This window comes from Hydra vulgaris, chromosome 12 (assembly GCF_038396675.1).
Source record: "Hydra vulgaris chromosome 12, alternate assembly HydraT2T_AEP".
NCBI classification, from domain to species: domain Eukaryota; kingdom Metazoa; phylum Cnidaria; class Hydrozoa; order Anthoathecata; family Hydridae; genus Hydra; species Hydra vulgaris.
The window spans coordinates 38,969,381-38,993,571 of NC_088931.1; the positions used below are offsets into that span (position 1 = coordinate 38,969,381).

General features: G+C 27.2%; 1 protein-coding gene across 2 annotated transcripts in view; it reads left to right on the plus strand.

Annotated features, from left to right (window-relative positions):
• The first annotated feature begins 3,565 nt into the window (after nt 1-3,565).
• Nucleotides 3,566-24,191, plus strand: part of LOC100213080 (uncharacterized) — a 31,417-nt gene continuing 10,791 nt past the window's right edge. For both annotated transcript variants that reach the window (XM_065813167.1, XM_065813168.1), the window contains exons 1-3: nt 3,566-3,753; nt 19,347-19,553; nt 19,623-20,144. In XM_065813167.1, coding sequence (XP_065669239.1) covers nt 3,712-3,753; nt 19,347-19,553; nt 19,623-20,144 — 771 coding nt within the window. In that variant the 5' untranslated portion in view covers nt 3,566-3,711. The remainder of the gene's footprint in view (nt 3,754-19,346; nt 19,554-19,622; nt 20,145-24,191) is intronic.

Genomic DNA, 24,191 nt, shown 5'->3' on the forward strand with positions numbered 1-24,191 from the left:
TTTTGCAATATTTTTATACCCTTATTGCAATTCAAAAAAAAAATACTTATTTGATATCGAAACTCAGGTTTCGACATTTTATTTTATAGCCAACGTAATAAGCAATTAAGACAGTTAAAAAAAAAAAATGGATTATTAGTTTTAATAAGTGCAAATTAAAGATTTGAAAGTGGTCGTTAAATTTTGTCCAATTTATTTAAAGAAGATTTATAAGTACTCATCAGTTTTTTAATAAGTTAAACGCTATTTAATTAGAGTTAGATTAAAAAAATTATACCACTTTAATCCGTATGTTTTAATTAACAAGATATTAAAAAAAAAAAATTAATATGTCAATTAAAATCTTCCTAATTTTAATTCAAAGATTAAGAGACCAACTAAAAAATGAGTGGTCTTTAGTTTTTGGCCACCGCTGCGCTCAAAAATTTTTTGCTACATCTTGCTTTTATACTCAGATATTTTAAAGCTTATATATGTTTGCTTTAATAATTTCATAAATCTGGCTGCCACTAGGCGCTACTTAGGTTTTCTTTTACGTTTGAAATCTTTTACCTAACAAAAAATCTGTAATTGCGCTCAAAAATTTTTATTTGCACAAAATTTTAAAAAACGTGGAAAACATATAATACGGTCTTAGTCATACAAAACGTATTACTGAACAATAATATATATATATATATATATATATATATATATATATATATATATATATATATATATATATATATATATATATATATATATATATATATATATATATATATATACATGTATATATTATTAAGGCTTCATGAGTATCACAAGAAGCAAAATTCACTAATTTATTTGACTCAACAGTCTTTCGTTTATTTATTTTAATTATGTTAAGAGATGGGTTCATAGTAAACTAACCGGTGCAAGATTTATTATAAAGAATTCAGCTTGGCTTGAAAATGATTTTAATAACACATTAATAAAGGATAGTAAAAGTAAACAACTCGGTAGACCTACATTATCATTTCAAGAATCATCATTAAAAACAAAGAAAAGTTGCAACTTTGTCAACTTCAAATTTTTGTGAATTATTGTTTGCTAAGCTTGTACTACTTATAGATTACATTGTCAAAGATTTTTGATGATTGTGAATGCATGGGAACAATATAAACATACAATCTTCAAAAATTCTGTAGACGCTCGTAAAATCTGTTAATTAGAAAAACTAATTAATTAAGCTAGAATACAGTTTTTTTCTACAGGAAAACAAGTTTATCTAGCAACGTGTAATCATATTAAACTTAAATAAGTTTTGCTTTTCACGAGCAAGGGTCTCATAATAAAACAGGGGCAAAATAGTGTACATAGCGCAAATAAAACATATGCAAGTAATAAAAGTTAGTTGCTGCTATGCAAAATTAGGTATCCATAGCAACTAAATAAAAAATATATTTACGTTTTTAAAAAGCCTCATATTGGTACTTATATAAAATTTGGTAAACATAGCACTCGTAAAAATATCTGCAAATACCAGAACTAGAGTTTTGCTATCCGAAATTTAGTATCCATAGCAACGAATTAAAAAAATAACACCTTCATAAGAAGCGCAGACATCATATTATTACTCATCCTAATTTTAGTCAATATAGCCCTAATATTAAAATAGTTATGAATTTTGTCCAATAAAAGTGAATTCCACTGTGCATTGGCGGCCAACATTTTATAGTTACCACTGATCTCAAAATATAACTGGATAGCGTATACGGCAAATTTTTTGAAGCCAGTTTTGGCCTCCCAAGATGGCGACGGTTTTGGTTGATTGACAAATGAAGAAATTTTTGTTACGAACTTTTATGTCATTTATATATATAAATATTTTTAAATGTACATGCCTCAAGTATAAATATAATTTTCGGTTTTACATAACAATAATTAAAAAAAAAAGGCAATAATACATATTTATGTTAATTTCTAAATTATGTGTTGTTTAACAAAATATACTCTTAACAATGAGTTTGTAAAGATCTTGCTTTTTTTTTAAAAAAAAAATGATAATAAATAAGATAAAAATTTTTAGTTTTTTTAATTAAGAATTAGTTTATTTAACATTAGTAAAGAACAAATAAGAAACTAGTAGTTATCCAAGTTAACAATTTCCAAACAACTTTCAAATAATTATTTTAAGTTTGAAAAACTGAAATAATTTTATTCATATTTTGTTTATTTTTCATTTATTTACTTTCTTTTAATTTTAGTTTTACTATAAATTATTTGTTTAATATTGTTTATTGTACAATTTATGCACCTTTTAGTTCTTATCTACCCAATGCTGTGTGCTAGAAGGTTAATAACACAACTGCATGGTAGGCAGCTGAATATCTTTTTAAAATAAACTATTATGAAATTAGTTTTTCAAATCGATATCACAAATTTACAAATGCTGCATGAACTATTAGCAGAGCTCTGTGAGTACACACAACTCAGGGGTTCCTTCTAGAATTTTTTTATATAGTTATTTGCGTTATTTTATTTGGTTGTACTTTACTAAAACCACAAAACATTATATATATGTATATATATATATATATATATATATATATATATATATATATATATATATATATATATATATATATCAGCGAGCTATAATATATAACCATAATACTTAACAGCAGGTAAACAGGATATGTAACTAAAGTTAAGGTAATTTAAAAGAGGAGGTAATGTTTTGAACATTTCTATATAAAGATATAAATACATTTTTTCAAACAAATGTATTTTTACATACATTTGTTGCTTCAATTGTATTGATTGATTATACTTCAAACTATAAGAAACTATTATTTACTTTTTATTTGTTTTAAAAGTTGTTATAAAGAACTATATTCAGACCTGGTTTTTTTTTACCAGTATAAGTGACACTTTAAATATGTTATTCAAATAGTTTATTATATATATAAAAAAAAACAAAAAAACAAAACAAACTAGAATTCAAGTAAAATATAATTCTAGAAGGAACCCCTGAGTTTTTGCATACTGACAACACTCAGTTAACAATTCATGTAGCATTTGAACAAAATGGCATTTTGCTACAAAAAATAGAGAATATAATATTGTAGGTAGAAATGATTGCCGCTTACCATGCAGTTATGTTATTAACCATCTAGCATACAGCGTTGGGTAACTAAGAACTAAAAGGTGCATAAATTATACATAAAACTTAACTAAATTTGAGAAATGCCGTTTAATAATAAATTCAATTATTCAAAAAAATAATTTCTTTTTTTTTTTCTATAATATTTATAAAATTCGTTTGTTTTCTTTCATTTTTAACAAACTTTTTAGCTTATTTAATTATTTTCTTTCGTAGTTTGGTAAAGCCATATAAAATGTATATCGGTTTCACCGCTAAGAACTAAAATAGCCGCCATCTTGGGAGGCCAATTTTGGCTTTAACTTTTTTCGGAAAAAACAATAGAATCCGCTATCCACTTATATTTTGAGATCAGTAACATTTACCTGTGATGCATAAGCCCACAATCCTTTGTGAACTCATAGTCGGACGTGAAGTAACTACTTAAATTTTCTATTCATTATTAAGACTCTTAACGTTCGAGTTTTAGCGTTTTATGAGTATGCTAAATTTGTTAAATAATAAAAATTTACATTAAATGGAATCATAAAAAGAATGATATTTGTGGGAAAAGTTGAAGTAACGTAATAGTTTTGTTTGCATTGATGACATTAGGTGACAGAAATAAAGTCGTTAATTTTTATCCGGTAAGTGTTACAGCTGTTGTAAACTGCCCTTTCTTGGAGAGGGAATAAGTTTTTACTAAACCCAATATTCAACATAATAATATGTTTTTAAATTCATTATTTCTTTGAAAGTTCTTTTATTTCTAGGTCTTTAGTGCAAACTTTTGGGTTTCGATATATTATTATAAAGAATAAAATATTAAATGTCTTTCAATAATATATGTTAGGTATGTGACATGAAATTTTAAATTAATCTAATACTAGATTGTCATATATCGGTAATTCTACAGTTAAGCGGCCTAAAATAATTTTATTATTTCGCTCGTTGGGTTTTTGTGTGAAGACTTGCTCAAAGTAAAGACTTGCTCAAAGAAAAGACTTTAATATAAACAAAAAGAATATTTATTGGCTTCAGTACATACATCGACTATCTTATAGCCTGCTGCTACAATGGAGTGCTGCTACATTGACTATCTTATAGCCTGTTGCTAAAAGGAAGTGTTGCTACATTGACTAAGAGTTTGGCATGGGGCAGCAATCTTTTTCCTTTTATTATTTCACTTAATATTCCTAATGTATAAAAAGCCTCCTCAGACGAGTGCGCAACAAGCGAAAAAATAAAATTATTTTAGGCGGCTTAACTGTAGAATTACCGATATATCATTGGAAAGACCTTGAAAACAATGTTTTAACTCCTATCAAAATCAATGCAACTTGGTATCAAAAAAAGTTCTCAGTATTTATAAAAGGATAAAAAAAAAGTGTATATAAAAAGCGCGTTTGAGGTGTGTCAACAACCTCTAATATACTCAAAATCTAGAATTTTTTCAAAGAAAACTTTATTTTTTTATTGAAATTTAGAAATTTTTCTTTGATTTTTTAAAATAATTCTAAGAGCATAAAGAGGGTGCAAGAGGAAAATTTTCAAACCCACCCACACCTCAGTTAGACAGGGGAGATGTCTAACTGAGGTGTGGGTGCCAATAAGAACTCAAATATTACCTTTTCTATTAAAAAGTAATATTTATAATAAAACATAAACTTTATATACAAAAAACTTACTATAAAATGTATAAAAACTTAATACACAAAAAGACTATATACAAATATAAATTTAACAAAAAACTATATGCATGCACATTATACATACACCTATCAGTAGTTGATGCAGATATACATATTAATAAGTGTATGGACAGATTAACAGATATGTGGTTAACAAATATGTTTATTTATTTATTTTTTTTGCATTTCCATTTATCACCTTTTTTGCCATCATTTCTGCCACTAGAAGTCTGAAATTTTAAATTTAGGCAAGTCTTTGCTTCCATTCTGGACCTATATACAAATATCCATTCTGGTTTAGGCACAGAGTGGTTTTGGTACCAAACCATTTTTACAAACCAAATTACTCTAAACAAGCCTATATTTTATAAAAAGCATATCTAAATAAATTAATCAAAAAACGGAAATGAGCAAAAAATTAAGACAAAAGCTTACTATAGAGGTCACAAAAATTGTTGGCACCAAATTGCAATGGTAAAGATGGCGTCAATGAAAAAGGTAAATCTGAAAAATTATAGTAATTTTAGTAAAATTACTAAAATCTTATACTAACCTTTGAAAATTTTTTCTTAAATAAATAAGTAACTAATAAAATACCACATCTAATTTGTTCTGCAGCAGCTAAATTTAAAAAAGTTTTAGCTCTATTTACAATTATCATTCTAATCAACTCAATAAAATAATAAAATTCTACCAAGTGTTTCTTTCTTTACCTTTTTTTTTAGATGTTATGCAAGCGCTATTAATGTGTACACTTGTAGTGTAGTGTCAAATCTTATAGTAAAATGATTGTTTTTGATATCCCATTCTAGTGATTGCAGTTCTGATATAATGACTATTTCATGAGTCATTTGTTCAGCAATACTGCGATTGGGAATATCCATAAAAATGACACCAATATATTGCTCTATTTTCTATATTCAAATGTTCTTCATTTTCTATATTTCTATATTCGAATGCAATCGAATGTTACCTGTTAAGATATTTTATAGCAACATATTATAAAATTACATATACATATCTATTTTTATCTTCTGAAATTTTTAAAACTGTAATTTTATTCACCTCTATCAGAAACATATAATTTTCTGATAGAGGTGAATGAAATTCACCTCTATTCTTCTGCTGATGTTTTCAAAGCATATGTCTATTTATTAAAAAATAACAGTTGCGCAAGTGTTACTGAAAGAGTAACAGTCATAGCTAATGAAATTAAAGCACTTTACAACAAAGCAAGTATTCCTACCATTGCAGTCAGCAGCTTAGTTATTTTCATAAAGAGACTAATTAACAAAGTACATGAGCATGGTAAATACTCTGATGGCAAGAAGTCTTCTGCAACATTTAAATCGAGTTTACAGACTTTTAGATATATATAATAGCTAGGCCAACTATTCGGTATTTGTCTGTGTAGGTGTTTTGATAATAGTGTTTGAGCAAGGTCAGCTTGTTCATGTACGCTGCCAAAAAAATTCCAACACTTGGGAATCAGGAAAATGCAAATTCTGGATAGATCAAAAAATGGTACAGAAGATAGTAATCGGAAAAGTAGACAAAGAAGAAACAATTAAGCTACAGAAAAGAGAAAAAAAAGGAAGTAAAACATGCAATTTACCGATTACAGATAAGAAATTGAAATTTGATAAAGAAATTGATCCAAATGAAACATATTGCAGTGATAATGAACAGTCAAACTCAGATGAAAAATTTTTCCTAATTGAGATCCTGAGTTGTGTAAGGCCATGGATAGGTGTAAAATCAGTACCAGGGATGCTTGCCAAATAGCAAATGCCGTACTAAAAAATTTCGATCTTCTAACACCAGAGCAATGCTATTGATCCAGCAAAACTTCGTCGTCAGAGAAATATGTGGAGGAAAAAGGAAGTTAAAAATCATGCTGCTGAAGTCTAAAAAGTACTTTGCATTGGATTTGATGGGAAGCAGGATATCACTTCTGTTAAAACAAGTGGCGTCCAACGAAATTTCAAAAAAGAACATTATGTGATAGTGTCATTTTCGCAAAACAGATGTCAATCATGTCATGCCACAAAGTAGTAAAGCTGTTGATATTGCACAAGAGATATTATTGAGCATCAACAACATCAAATCATCAGACACTTTAGCAGCAGTTGTTTGCGATGGTCCTGCGAATAACACAGGTTAACACAATGGATTAATCAGAAAATTAAAAGAAGGTCTTGGGAGAACATTTCAACAGTTGGTCTGCTTGTTGCACGCAAATGAACTACCTTTTAGAAAATATTTCTCTGTTTTGGATGGTGGGCGTTCAACAGGTCTAGCTACCTCAACAGGTAAAATAGACATTGCACTAGATTTGGATCCAAAAGATTTAGTTATTGTGAACTTTAAACAGATACCTGGTAAAGTTAAGGATGTAAGTGTTTGATTTAAGCATGGTTCAGATATACCTTCTAAAAGCTTGCTTAGCTGTTCAGAAAGGATACACTGTTTGTGATCAAATATTGTTTTTGACTGCTATGCCAGGAAATCTAAACCATGCAAGTTGGCTAACAAAGGGCAATTGTATTTTACGTTTGTAAATGTCAAAGGAAAATCCTTCAAAACCATTGCATAGAATAACAAGATTCATTCTAAATGTTTACGCACCATCGTGGTTCAACATAAAGCATCATTTTTCCTGCCTTGACAGAGCAAGAAATTTCTTCTATCTTATGAACTAGGGAAAGAAGACTGAAAAATTCTGGAACCAGTGTTGCAAAATAACTGTTATTTTGCTCATCCTGAGAACATTCTTCTTGGAGGAGTTACAGATGAAAATGTATCAATTCGTCAGTTTTCGTGTGACAAAATAATTGGCGCATGAGCTACATCACAAAGCAGCAAGATACGTGTCTTTGATCAATCAAGCTTGATCCGGAAGCTTTGTCATTCATAAAGATGATCGACTGGTCTGTTGCTATCTCAATACCACCACCGCTTTTATCAACTGTTTCCAGTTCCACATTGATGTCTTGATTTTTAATAGTACGTTCAACAGCCTGAAAATAGCATTCCATGCCATTTTCAGGCTGTTGAACTATTAAAAATATCTCAGCAACAACTATGAAAGTTTTTGGACACAAATCACTATATGGAATGATTTTGCAGCGTCACAAATCTCAAGCAGAATTACCAAAAATTGACTCTAAATCTGACTTCTTGAGCCATAACAAATAGCAAATAACTGAGACAGTTTGCTGTTATGTATTGCCTATTACACTCTGACTATTTCTCCTTCAACAACTGCTTGCATTTTTAAATTTAATGTAACAAGATGTCGAGTAATGGAACAAAGCATTAAACCACAGGTATTTACATTATACGATTATACAGTAATTTTAATTCTTAAAGTTTATAAGCGGACAAGCTTCCATTTTAGTTCAGAAGGAGTTTTCTTCATAAGTAGACTGTAATGCAACAATAAATACCAAAAAAGATAGTATTGCTTAAAAAGCATTGCATTATTTAATTAGGTATTTTCTGCAACTTTAGGAAATACTCTAAATTCTTCTAAAAAGCAGAATACCCGAGTTAATTGAAATAGAAATTTCTTTCATCATGCCATCCTGCTTTTATTAATTACTTCTTTCCCATACTTGAAATTCTTCCTGAGTTGTTCAAAGTTCTTTACAAGTTCCAGGATAAATGGATAGTTTTTCTGGTTTCTTTTCAGTAAAATAACTTTATAACTGACTGACAATCTTAATCCTTTTTCTAGTGTTTACATTAGTAGTGTCTGCTACAATTATCTTTATAATCTTCCATAAATTGTATTCATAGAGAATAGCTGTTATATCTTTAACAACAAAATCTGCTTTTCCGTCTGGTAGATCTAGTGCTTGTAATTTAACTTTTCTTTGTTTATTCTTCAACACTAACATTTGATCTTCTTGGTGACTAGTTATGTTTAACAGCCCCAACTTAACATTTACGTCATAATGACCCACCCTAATATATATATATATATATATATATATATATATATATATATATATATATATATATATATATATATATATATATATATATATATACAGGGCTCGAATTAACGTTAAAAAATCTAATTGCGATTTTTTTGTTGCTCATAACTCCTCCTCCACACCCGCCGAACCGGAGGGGGCATTATTTATTTTAACTTATTTATAATAACATATATAATAAGTCTCATTTTTGCATAAGATGTCATAACATTTACGTTCAGCGGTTGTAAAGTAGCTTTAGTTATAATTTACATTATTACTATTATTATATTGCATTAAATCTAACGGCTGTATTTTTGTAAAATCAATGAACTTGATATAATTTACTTTTAATTAATTATTTCATTTTCTATTTTATTTACATATTTTAAACTGTTTAAAACAACTAGAATATTTAATTTTCTATAAATTTTTAACAGTAAAAAAAATTATTTAAAACTCTAACAAAACAATCTATAAATTTGAAACAGTTATAAACAACTATTAAAAATGATGAAAACATTATCGTGATAAAATGTTAAAACTTAACATTTTCACGAAAACCCGCCCTTCACAAACAAGAATGATAATTCAATTCTTATTAAGTAAGTTTTCTTATCTAAATAACCTCATCAAATTTCCATGATATTTCTATTTATTGCTTTTCATTCAATGTATTTTTTAATAAAAGTTAGCATTCACTTTTTTCATTCAATAAAATAAAGCGAAAGAAAAAAATGTGTCTAAATAATAGAATCTTTTACGATCTAATACTTTTTTTGATTGCTAATAAAAAAAGTATTAGATTGTAATCATAAATATTTTGATCGTTTTGTAATCATTTCACTAGTTAAATGCTTAGAATATTAAGTTTTCTTCCTCGCTTTCACATTCTTCCAAATCCGATATTGTATCTGTCGCTAGATCAATGTCTGTTTTTCCTGGATTTTTCTTTTTTCCGGATAACGATGAAAATTTGCTGACAATCGTCTAACTTTATCATTATACCATTCGCCCATAGCAGTATCAGGTTCAAATTTGTCAATCTCAGGACCTTCTTCACTTATCCGAAGTAGAGATTCTAAGAGATCTCGTCTAAGACAACTTCTCCAGTCATTTTTTACGCGATTCATACATAAAAACATTCGTTCTACTTTCGCATTTGTAAAAGGACAAATTAAAAATAGTTCAAAAATATCAAGAATATTTCGGCATTCTTTGACCAAATTTGATTTGGAAAAAACAATTTCCCAAATTTTCAAATAATACTCATTTTGATTGTTACTTATGATGGGAAACATATATGCTTTTAAAATGATCCACTCATGAAGTATATTATTCAAATCACATCCTACACCAATTAAAAATTCAGAAAAATGTTCAACAACTTCACCGATAGCTTTATTGCCAAAAGTTCCATCATTCACATTTAACGGCCAGTTATAAACGTCAAGTAAAGCTACCAAATGTATAAACAATGGTGATTTTTGGAGAGATTGAAAATGGCCTTCCATACATATGGTAATATTTGCAATAATTAGCTTGTACTGGTCAAGAACATGGCTATTAACTTCGGTATATTGAGAAAGTGCAATATTTTGATAACATTGCTTTGAATCAATTGTCTCAATATCTTTAGACAGTTTTTTATAATGGGTCATAACACTTGTATCATCAAGCAAATTGTCTAAATTTTCTAGAAGAATTTGCAGCTTGGCCATTGTCCATGTAAATTCTTGAACTCTTTTTAGAGCTTTTACTGGATCATGAATATTGTTGTGAAAACTTAAACTCAGACGCCGAAGGGGAGATAAAACATCAAGATATATTGATAAATGAATAAGCACAGACGTATTTTTCCAATCGCTTTAAAAAACCCTTTAACTATGCTCTCTTTGCTACCTGGGAGTCTGTTATAGCCAATGATTCAATATGTGTCATAAACACATCATAATTTTCTAAAGCAATTTTCATTGCTTTATACTTGTGATCAATCCACCGAGTTCTGCATGCTTTTGCTGGTTTCGGAACGCTATTACCCCAAGCTTCGGCTAATCCTTGTAGTTCTCGGTAGCGCTTTGGTGACTTTTGATACAAGTGATAAAGTTGTAAAAGTAGTTTGTCAACAGTTTTGAAGGCAGATAAATTTTCAAACACATCTTTTGAAGCAAGTTCAAGTCGATGGTTAAAACAGTGTACAACTTCCAGCCAAAACCAACATAAGCTCCTCGATTAACGTTAGCTCCATCAAGATTTACACCCAATAGATGTTTATAAGAATTGGTAATACCAACTCTTGTAAAAGCGTCTGTCATACATTTTTTCAGGCCAACAGCATTAGAATTCTCTGCCGTTTCAATAGATAAGAATTCTACTTTCGGACTTCCGTCTTTTAAATAGAGAATGTAAATCAATTCCTGTTCGGATACAGCTGAATCTGTGCTTCCATCACAGAGAACACAGTAAAATCTACAATTTTTTAAACATTCAGTTAATTTGTTTTTAATTACGGTGCCAATGTAATCTATAAATATTGCAGCTGCACGGTCAGTGCCATAAGAATTTCCTAAATTTGTAACCTTATTCTTCTTTTCTAATGCAATCAAATAAGGATAATCTGTGAATGGACGCTCTCGTTTTGCCAAGTAATACGCAATATTAAACTTTTTTCCGTAATGAGTCAGCGTCTTTTATAGCCATTTTACGTAAACCACGCCCGATTTGAGTATTATGAATAATATGGTTAGATAGTGAAACTGAACCTAATGTTGTTTGTTGATGAATTCGCATGGCCTCTTTATGTTGCGCACTGCTTAAGTGCGATGCCAGTGAATCTTTTTTTATTGATATTGTTCCTGGCTTGATCCAGGACATGGAAAACAATTTTGTTTGACTTATCCGTTTTTCAAATTGTTTACATAGATTGCATCTTAATCTTATAACTTCATTTCCATTTAAATGGTATTCTATCTCGCAATTAAAATGTTTTTCCCACTTTTTAACTGTAGATAATCTGCAACTGTGGTCCTTATTTGCATCCATTTATTGCTATTAATTTAAAATTAGCAAGTGTACTAACAAACTTTAAAGTTTTTTTAGAGTTTTTTTTAATAACTATTAGAGTCTATATTGCCTTCCACTATTCTTCGCAAAATAAACTTATAAAGATATCATTAAATTTGTTCATAATGAATGAGCTAAATCAGAATAAAGCCCTTGAGAATTCGAGTTAAGAAAGTGACTTTTCAATCAATTAACTTTTATTTCTTTTTTCAATCAAAATCTTTTATTTCTTGATGCGAATAGGTATTTAGTCGTTTGTTTTTTATAAATTTTTCCTTCCTTAAACAATCGGTCTTTTTCCTGCATTTGAACATTTTTGCTAATTGATTTTCTAAATCTTTTATTTTTCTTTCTTTTACTTTATGCTCTGCTTAAAAAAAAAAATTATCGTTACAGAAGTCACTGCAGTTTAATACTATAAAAGAACACTAAATATTCACAAATAGAGTAACATTCTTCTAAAATAAAAAAAGAATAATCACGAAAAAAGAAAGATTGCGAAAAAACAAATTTTAAGAAAAAACTAATCGCGATACGCTTAATTCGAGCTTGATATATATACAATCTTCTCCGTTTGGTGAGCGCTTTTGCGATCTTGCAGTTTTTCACACGCCCACATGTCAGCTAATACTTTGGTCAGCACTTTTTTTAGCGGTTGTCAATATTTTTCAAGCACATTTTTAAATTGAAACAAATTTTTTTCTTAATCAAATTCAAATTAAAAAGGTACAAAAAACAAATATTTTTTAAAATCACGCACGCCAGACAAATAATTACTGTCCGGCCAGCACTTTTATATATATATATATATTTATAAATATATATACATATATATATATATATATATATATATATATATATATATATATATATATATATATATATATATATATATATATATATATATATATATATATATATATATATATATATATATATATATATATATATATATATATATAAAATGCCTGTATATGTGTGTGTGTGTGTATATATATATATATATATATATATATATATATATATATATATATATATATATATATATATATACATATACACACACACACATATACAGGCATTTTATTTTAGGCAAAATCGTCCAACCATGGACGATTTTGCTGCAACTGGGCAAGCACACCTTTATGTATACTGAAGTTAACACTTGCCTCATCTGCTGTTGTACATACAACTTTGGTGGTATAATCTTCGGTACTTAATTTAAATAATGATTTATCCAATTTAAAAATACTGTTTATACCAATGGTCACGGAGTTGGAGTTGCTACCACCAAAAAGTGACATATCCAACAACTCTGTTACCATGTAAATCGGTACGCCATTGTTATCAGTTCGAACTAAAACTAGTTCCTTTTCTTTTCCAGTTTTTCTTGTTTGACTTCCATCACTAAGAATGGAAAAAAAATTGCACCTTTGGAGGTTTTTAAAGCATTTTTCCCGCACAGAGTCAGCACAACATTTAATTATTTCTCTGCATGTGTGCCCATTCTCGTTGCGTTTAATAAGGCTTGCACCAGTTATTTTTGCACACCTCACCTAAAATAGTAAAGTCAAATACATTCCAATTATAAAAAGGCTGTTGCTTGCGCAATGGTATAGTACCTTTAATTTTTTTAAATTTTGTTGTCAAATAAATTGGTAATTTATATATATTATATATTATATTTTAAATCAACCAATCAGGCTTCACTACTGCGACTTTGAGAGAATGTTAAAAGAACGGTACCATTGAGGGAACATCTTCTGTATATATAAAAAAAAATCATAGTAGAAAAGTAATGAATTACAAGTAACAACATAAAACAAGTAAAACTTAACAAAGTATTTCAACGCAAATTGCAACTAATTTAGGACTTACCAAAACAGAAAAATGTGCGTGAGGCATTGTTGGGTGGCACGCCATTTCATAGGCAATTTTTATAAGGTTATTTTTTCTGCTTGTAAAGGCGATTATCGCGAGACGAAAAAAGTTTCAGGACGATAATCGTTTTTCATCGCAGACAAAACAATGTTTTGATTTTCACTAAAAACCATTTTTTACCATTAATAAGAAATATATCAAAACGGGAAGTGTTGAATAGATGTGTTTTTAAAAAAACATTGTTAAATATTATTTGAAATTGTTATAGAAATAGAAAATAAAATAGCGCCACCACAACGGAGAATAAATTTTTGCGACAAAATTACTGTAATAAACAAAGGCTATGAATCAATCTTTCATCACTTAATAACGCGTTACTAAGCATCGAAAGAAAAAAAAAGAATGATAATAATGTTTCCTTTTTATTAATAATAATAAAAAGGCAACATTTTTACTGTATTGATTATTAACAAATAATTTATTTTTTTGAAAACAATGTTTATTATGGCTGATACTTGTTTATAATAACGCTTTTAATTATAACGGGTGACGGGAACAATGTCGAAAAATGAATTTCGAAATAGTTTCGAATATATTAAAAAAGCCTAATATAGCAAAAAAAAAAAGAATAGTGTTGCAAATAATAAAAGGAATAATGTCGCAAATAGTAAAAACGGACCCATAGATTCATTTGCGACACTATTCCGTTTTTTTTTGTTTTCGACACTATTCATTAAACTCCTTTGCAACATTATTCCTTCTTATATTTCAACACAATTCATTAAATTCATTTGCGACATTGTTCCTTATTCTGTTATTCGACAACCAATCATGCAACAATTTGCGACACTATCCCTTTTTCACATTTTCGACAATCAAATTTGCGACTATCAAAATTTTTCGTCATTATTCCTGTCACCCATTATAACATGTAATTAATAGTTTTGTGAAAATAATTTTTTTTAACAATAACAAAATATATTTTATAACGTGATCGAACCTTTGAGATGAGAACTTATAAGATGATATTATTGAAACATTTTTAGTTTTAAAAATTGTTATTGAAAAAATATACTATAAATTAAGTTATTTATTAGTTCCCAAAATTATGGTATTATCCAGAACATGCATTACTGCGTTAAAGTGACTGTCATATCATGCGACTTTAGTCAATTATAAAATGTTATTACGTTTTACATTTCGTGACTTTTGAATAATAGGGTTCAATCTCCATTTTTTGACGTTGGGAATTGACCATAAATTACGCAATGCTAATTTTCACTAATAAACAAGACAGAATAATCAAAAGTTTTCACTTGCGGCGCCTAAAGTTAAAAAAAAAATGAAAATAGCGTATTAAGTTTAGTGAAAATCGCCGAGTTAAAGAACTTAAGAACTCCTACTACTGTTTTTCAAATAAATTTAGTGTTGCGTAATTTATGGACGATCCCTTGAGAGAATTGAAGGGTTTAGTGCTAAAAGTACTTAAGTCACAAAGTAAATGTTTTGAGAAAATTTACTTTGATCAGCCATTTTAAATCCTTGTTTTGAAGTGTTATATCTCTGATCAAACTAAATTTTCTCAAAACATTAATTTTGTGACTTGAGTACTTTTAGCACTAAGCCCTTCAATTTAACTTGCGATTTTAAGTTATTTAATTATCCGTTGTTTATATTGATCAAATATGTATATTTTTTAATGTTATTTATGTTTTATAATTTATTTTACATTATTAATTGTATTATTTTTAAACTTGCTTGTTTACAAATTAGTTGATAGTTCCAACTTTATTAAACAAGGTTGAAATTAACAATGAAAAAGAAAAACATACATTTTAAATATTATATAAATAACAATAATAAGATTAATATACTAAAGTTATATAATTTTAAATGCAAAACTATTATAAATAAATACAAAAAATTGAACTTTTTCACTATGCACATTGGGAGATAGAACCTTATAATTCTCATCTACTGATATGCTATTTTGTCTTAAACCAATTTATATTACTTAATAAATAATAAAAAATGTGTGTTCTTAGCAATCAATTAAACAAATTTGATGTTTTGATTATTTAATTTAACGAAGTTAACAAATTTTTACTTTTGATTTAAAAAATTTATAAGGGTATAACAAATTTTTTAAATTCTTTCAACATTACAAAAGTGAGATAGAACCCTAATATTCTAACATCACAATTTACAAGATTTAAAAATTATTTCAAGTCTAATAACTTTACTTGGATAAATATTTAATTTAATAAACCAAAAATATAATATTTTTTTTTTGCTTTTAACTAAAATGGAATCGATTGACAATGAAACAAAAAAATTTAACTAATTTATAAACCCTTACACTGTTGGCTACTCCATCTTCATTTTTGCCTTCATTTTCTAATTGAATTGCATGTTGATGAGTTGCTCCTGACAAATGTCTACAAATACTATCTTTTTTAACATAATTGGTGCCATTTATAAACCGTATAGCAGCTGCCCTCACGGCACCTTTGGTTTTGGATAAGATTTTCTGTTGATGAAGCTTACATAAACTACATATGATTTTAATGACATAAATCTTCCCTTTTTCTGTGAGTGTTTTAATTTGAAAAACATCAGCAAAGTCCCAAGACTTAAAAGTTTTCAAAGTAATTTTTTGGTTCTTCAAAATACAATCCATTATTGAACTTCAAACAATTTGGAGAGAATAAAAATATACTAGGTTTTGATATTCTAGTTTGTCTTGATTTATATAGAAAAATACATAGTCATTAGTAAAGAATAAAGACTGTCATTAAACTAAAACATGCCTTAGTTTTAAATTAACGGAGTCGGCAATGTGCGCATGCATAATGAAACCTCCGTTGTATAAATATATTTAACGTAATATTTGTGTCATCAGCGGATGTTATAGTCTACTGGTGATGTCTTTAACTTTATAATATAACTTGATTTATGAAGAAGAAGAAAAGTTTATTGAATCTCACGCAGTTAAACAAATTGTCTTCTTTCAAAAATTTTGAGTAACAGGTAACTTTCTTTTCTTATGTACCGGCCCCCTCCCACTGTATATGTTAAAGTTAAAGGTATCCATATACTTTTAACTAATAAAAAAACAAAGAGTAATAATTAATGAAGAATTAATTTTATGTAAATTAAAAATAAATTATTCATATACTGGCACATTTTTTTAATATCTTGAAAAAATGTCTTCATATTTTTGTTTTCAGAGATTACAGAATATAAATGTTTTTTGTAATATTGATTTGTATTGAGTTTTTTTACTGTATTTTTTATTAAAATCATCTGCAAAAAATATTTAGTTAAGGATTGGCGAACTTTTTTTATTTTGTAAAATATTTAGATAAAAGGTTAGCGTAAAATTACGTTGAATATAATCGTTATAAAAAGATAAAAATATCATCGCAATAAAAAGTTACATCAATTATTTTTAACGTAACTGCTTTTAAACTTTTGTAACAAATATTTTTACATGTCGTCAAAAGTTAATGTGGTTTTTTTAAAAATTAATTGCTTCTTTTATCTTACCGATAATTGAAAAGTTAAAAAATGATAAAAAGTAGCTTAACCAAAATCGCTATAGGCGTACGTAAAAATCGCTTAAGACGTACGTAAATTGCTCTAGGCATAACGGTTTAAAACAAAGCCTGTATATGTATATATATACACACATACATATGTGCATATATATATGTATATATACACACATATATATGTACATATATATATATACATACATATTTACATATATATATATATATATATATATATATATATACATATATATATATATATATATACATATATACATATATCTGCATATATATATCTACATATATATGTATATATATATATATATACATATATATATATATATATATATATATATATATATATATATATATATATATATATATATATATATATATATATATATATATATATATATATATATATATATATATATATATATATATATATATATATATATATATATATATATAGTCTTTCACAGGAAGATGTGCGATTGCACGCAATTATATGACCACGCAAAAATTAATTTGTTTTAACGATTTGACATATGATCAAAATTTATAAATGCATTACAAAAATTTACTTAAACTTATCTAAAAAAAAAATTTAAAAAAAAAAAAAAAAAAAAATCTTAATGAAAGAGAAAATAAAAAAATACTTTACTAAAGCAAAAACACACACACAAAAAAATCATCAAAGTAAAATGCTTAGTTTATTTAATTAATGCAATAAAAAACCGCTTCATTCTTTGTTTTAACATTTGTACTTTGTTTTTTGTTTTTTACTATATTTAAAGATGAACATTTATCATAAAAAATACATTATTATGCAAGTTAAAAAAAACAGCAGTTTTTAATACTTATTTTTTAAAAGTTCATTAGAAGTGTTTAGTTACTTCATTAAAAAGTGTTTTGATAATATAAAAGCATTTAAGATCAAAATTATTTAATTGTAACAGCTTTCTAAAACATTTGTCTTATTTTTTTTTCAACGAAATTTTGTTTATCTTTTCAAATGCATTAACTTTAATTATTATTATATTAAATTTCGTTAAAAAGACTTTCGTTGTCGTAGAATGTCATTGCTTATAAAAACAAAACAATTTTTTTATTTTTGATAACGTTTATTATAAAAAATGCAGGCTTAAACAATTAATTTTTTTTTTTTAATTTAATATTTCCTAAAGTAAAGTTGCAGAAAATACCTATGTAAATAATGCAATGCTTCCTAAGCAATACTATTTTTTTTGGCATTTATTCTTCTACCAGAGAGAAGAGACTCAACATTTGTAGATTAGTTCCATACAGACGGCGGGCCATTGGTTTACTGAACAAATATAATATATATATATATATATATATATATATATATATATATATATATATATATATATATATATATATATATATATATATTTCATAAATAAAATAAATATAATTAGAATATAAATATAAGTCTATAAATAGAATAAATATAATATAATTCTATAAATAGAATAGAAAAAACTAATTGCAAAGGTGTGAAAAGCAATTGAGATTTGCTAGCATTATTTATATATTGGTATAAAAATGTTTAAATCATGTAAACATTTGTTTTGAATTCTGATTTTTTTTAAATATTTTATTATTTTTTGAATTATTGTATGCATATTAGTGTAAAAGGTTATTTATTCATAATTGGTTTCAGTTTCTAGCAGAATTCAAAAAGGTTTCATATTTTTAAATAAGCTGTTGTTAGCATTGTTTATTTTGTTATACACACTTTTGATTATAATTCATATTAAGAGGATTTTTCCAAATTTTTGATTTGAACTAAATAAACAACATGGCATCAGACCTATCAGTTACTGGGCTTTTTTTTATTATTATTTTAATTCATTCGAAAATCTAGACTAATAGATGTAAATTATTACAATTGATTTGTGCTTAACTGCAGATAAATTTTTAATTTATAGCAACAATTATTATTGTATATTCAATATTATTACTTTTATATAGTTTTAATGAAGTTAAAGCTAATTAAAACTTCATTAAGTTATTTTTTTATTGATAAATTATTATTTTTACATAGACTGTATATTCAACAGAGTATGATAGGAGTTTTAACAACCAAACAAACACACATTCCAGAAATGTGAATATAGAGGCACCACAAGGAATTCTTAAAAATAACAAAGAAAAGATTACAAAAGCCCCATTAAAAGACAAATTAAAACATCCTGTTGATTCAAATACTCCAAAGAAGGATTGCAAACATCACCTACGTCATCATCATAAGGTTGTTTACATATTTCTATACCTAATAGAATCATGTTTCTTTTTCTTAATTTTTTATTATTAACTTTAGACAAAATCTTCTTTACCTAAAACCCCAGACCTATCATATGGTAGATCAAGCTCACGCAAATCCTTACATGAACAGAAAGATTCTAAAACTCAAAATCTAAATATTTTGTTAACAGCTGGCATTCCTTCTGCTAAGTTTACCTACTCTCCATATATTCAAAAAAAAAGAGTTGTTCCTCATCAAGGAGATTGTATTTTATTGGGAGATAATATGGCCTTTGATGGATATCTTAAGCAAGATGATAGCTTACATCGTTACATGCGCACTGATCTGGTAAATGACACTTATCAACCGGAACCTTTTCTTCAGAAGAAAAGGATTACTTTGTACAAAAATAATCATAACATCTTGTGTACATATACAACAAAAGAACTCAGTAGTCCAGTTGTTTTACCAACTTATTCTAAAAATGTTTTAGCTGAACCTTTTTTTCAGAAAGGTCGTAAAAAATTTCCTAGTAGTTATAAAAATGAAGAAGACAAAAAAAACATTACTGATAGCTGTCTGAATCTATATCTTGAGGTAAGACTGAATATCATAAATCAATATATATGTATAAATAAACAGGGGGATGCTGGCTCAAAAATTCTAATTTTTTTGTGTACACAACTTTATTTGACTATATTTCTGAATGGGGGACTCATAAATACAAACGTCAATAGGAGTTGACTTTGTTTAGTGTCTAAACTAAGAAAAACAATAAGCTTATACTTAGAAAAGCAATACTGGAAGATAAAAAATGATGACATACACATATGTGTTTAATGTTTTATTTCATATAAGTTTTTAAGTATTTAAACCTAATCTAAGCTAATATAAATTTTTTAATTTATTAAAAAAAAAATAATAACTAAAATAAAAGAGACAAAAATAGCATAATATATTGCAAAAATAACATTTTTGTCTTACTTGAAAATTTTTATTTAACTTGTTTTAATTTAATAGAAATAAGATATTTTTAAATCATTGTTTTTTAATTTAAACTGTGTTTTGACTGTCCATTAATTAAGGAATGTGTATAACTTTTTAATAAGATAGAGATATCATGTTATTACATTGTTTTTTTGACTAATATTTAAACTAAGATTATTTAACTGCTCTTAAAATAACTATCAAGGACTGCAGGGCTTGTTTTAAAGTGTTACTTTATGAATAAAGTGTTATTAGTATGTATGCTTGGAATAAACAAGCCTATATAAGCATACATTTCAATACCATAAAAGGAAGTACTCAAATTACTTCTTGCAATACCATTAAAGATAATACTCTAAGCAATCTTTTTGCAGTTGTTTTTAATAGAATTTTTGTTTAATTTATTATTAAAAAAACTATATCTTAAAGTTTCAGACAATAACATACAATCTTCATGAACTAGTTGTATAAAAATATATGCATCATATAGGTATATTTAGGTGTGTGTGTCAAGAGCGGATCCATAAGGAGGGGGAGCAATGAGGGTCGTTTTTTTGTATTTAGCATTTCCAGCCTTTTATAAAAAAAAACCATACTGGATTTGTTGATTGTTTTAACAACTTATATTACAAATTCTAATTTACGATTTCCCGACTTTGCAAAACGGTCAATCACGTTTTCAACATTTACTGGAAGTTCTCTGTGCACATTAAGTAAGGCGCGCCTTGATTTAAATAAAAAATGCTTAATGCATTAACTTAATGCGATATTTGAAGTCAAAATTCTCTTCATTTTCTTATTCTTTAAAGACATTAACTTTTTTAAATTACTCCAATAATATTAATTACTGCAAAATGAGTTAAATTAATATATATCGTTTATTAAAAAAGAATCTCTGTGATTTAACTTGCTTTATAAATAAAAAAAGTTTAACTTTTAACAAATTTTTGATGCAGCCGTTTATTTAAAATTTAATTTGAGTAAAAAAAAATGTTTAGGAAGGAAAACCAAAATTTAAAAAAAAAATGAGCTAATTTTTTTTTAATAACAAATAAAATTTCAATATTGAACAATATTTAGTAATATTTTAAAATAAATTTAGCAGATTAGTTAAACCCAAGCATTAACTTTAATTTTAATGAACTTAAATATATTTTTTAAATCAAAATTAAATTATATATTTTTAATTATAATTATATAAGTTAGTTTTGAATTAAATCAAATATTTTTTATCAGAATTGAATTATGTTTTTATGAACTTTGCTTCAAACTTTAAAAATCAAACATTACAATAAAATAAAAACAAACTTTTAATTTTGTTTCAGTTTTTTTCATTAGTAAATAGCGCTTATATCAAACATTTTTCATTCGAAGTTTTGTAACAAATATTTTTATGCATAAATGTCGTTCAAAAGTTAATGTGACATTTTTTAAAATTAATTACTTCTTTTATCTTACCACATAAAATAATTTAAAATTTAAAAATTGCTAAAAGTCGCTTAACTGAAATCGCTTACTGCTTACGTAAAATTGCTCTTCACGTAACGCCTGGTAAAACAAGGCCTGGTAAGGTCAATCCGACTAGTCTCTTTTCTATCATTCATGTTCTCAGCCAATTTTCAATTCTTCGGGTTGAAAAGCTCCTTTCAGCACTGGTGAAAAGTAGCTTTTCAACTTTTCACTGACACTTACCGGACATGACTTGATAATTTGAAACAACTTGTTAGTGATTAGATATTGCACCTGATCACGCAAACCAAAAGTAATAGAAAGATCAATAGATAGTGGTGTGATTACTCCCTCATCTTACATCCTTATACATTTGCACTGCTATAGTTGGTATGTAAATTCAGGTGCAGGTAGGTTTTGGATAGCCAAGAATGACGCCATAGACAATACTGGTTTCAGAAAGAGTTTCAATATCTTTGTGATTCAGTGTAACAATATATTTTTTGGCATCAAAGCATAGATTTAGAGATATTGTAAATTTTCATTAGAAAAACAGGTATTTATGTTCATTATCAACGCATCAAGTAGAGGGATGTAAATTATTCACCTGTAATATTCTTTTATTGTATCTGAAGGTATATTTTCATGACATGTATGTCGTTGTACTATTTTTTTTGTAGGTAAAACTACCATCTTTTTTAATTATTGTTTTTTCTAAAAATATCCTTGAGCATTTCTTTGCATATTTCTCTTTTATGTTTTAAAATAATTAACAGGTCTTTAATGCAATTTTTTGCTTTATGTTAATGTAAACTTTTTTTTTGAAACATCTGACTGAGCCCATTAGTTAAGGAGAACACATGTACTGCACAGTCTAAAGACACAAAATCATTTTCTCTAATTGATAATAGTACAATTCTTGCTTTTGATGAAGATGTTCTGCCATTCCATTTAAATATATTGTCCAGTGCATCAATTATTTGTGGAAGCTCAACGTTAAACGTCAGCAAAGCATCATGCCTTTCAACCCATTGTGTTTCACAGAGTGTAAGCAGTTGTGAATTTAATAATTTTTTAATAATAAAATTTCATATTGCAGAAAAAAGCAACATTGAAAAAAGCAACAGCTTCGCTAATAACTTTAAAACAATTTCTTGTTGCTTGTACATTTGAAGTCCTGGATAAAGTTGAATTTAAAGCATGATTATAACATGGACACCAAACAGCATTGGACACAACTTGTTGAATTTCAACTACCGCCTTTTTTTGCGATGACGACATAACACTACAATCATTTGTTCCCACACTGACACATTTTTCTAAAGAAAAGTGTAATTCTTTTCCAACATGTTTATAACCGATTGACCAATAACTTTGCTATCAAGAATAGGTTCATTGTAAATGGATAGTTTGATGATTTTGATCATGTTAATCAACAAATCCAACCAATCATCTTGAACTGATCCATCAGGCATCAAATAGCGTAATATTGTTATCATTTGTGACTGATGTGATGCATCAGTTGTTTCGACAAACATAATAGCATAATAATTTGATTCTCTAACACGACTCACAATTTGTTCACATATTTCTTCTCCACAGCATTCAATTAAAGCATTTTGTGTAGTTTTGCTAATGTATGTTGCAGAAGCTCTAGCTGTTTTCAAATGATTTTTTAAATTTAAATTTCCAAAGTTACTCTAAATTTTAGCAACTCTCATAAATTACCTTTATTTGTCATCAGATCAGAATTGTCATCGTCTATGTCGAATAAGTTGCCATAATCTCTGTGGCCTCTAAAAGGAACAATTGTTAAAACAATAGGTGTCAATCGTTGACCTATTTTCTTAAACCTATTGAAGCCGTTGAGTGTTTACTCTGTTTACAATATCCATTGCTGGTTTGTTACAGGTTTTTCAAAAAATACCTTCCTGCTTCAATAGCTTCCTTGTGATGTGTTGCTTTTTCGTGACTTGCTAGATCTCCCCCTTGCCAAACAGTTTAGCAAACACCTGTAATGGTTGTTTAACTAGCATCTGAAGTGCAACTTGTTTGTGAGTTCCTGCAGTCTGGTGGTATGAAAATAATGCACAATATTTGCAGTATAGTTCTTTTTTACTATCTGAATATACTAAACATTCCTATTTTTCTAGATAAGAATGATTAAGATATTGCTTTTCTAAATTATTTTTCTTAATGTGAACTAAA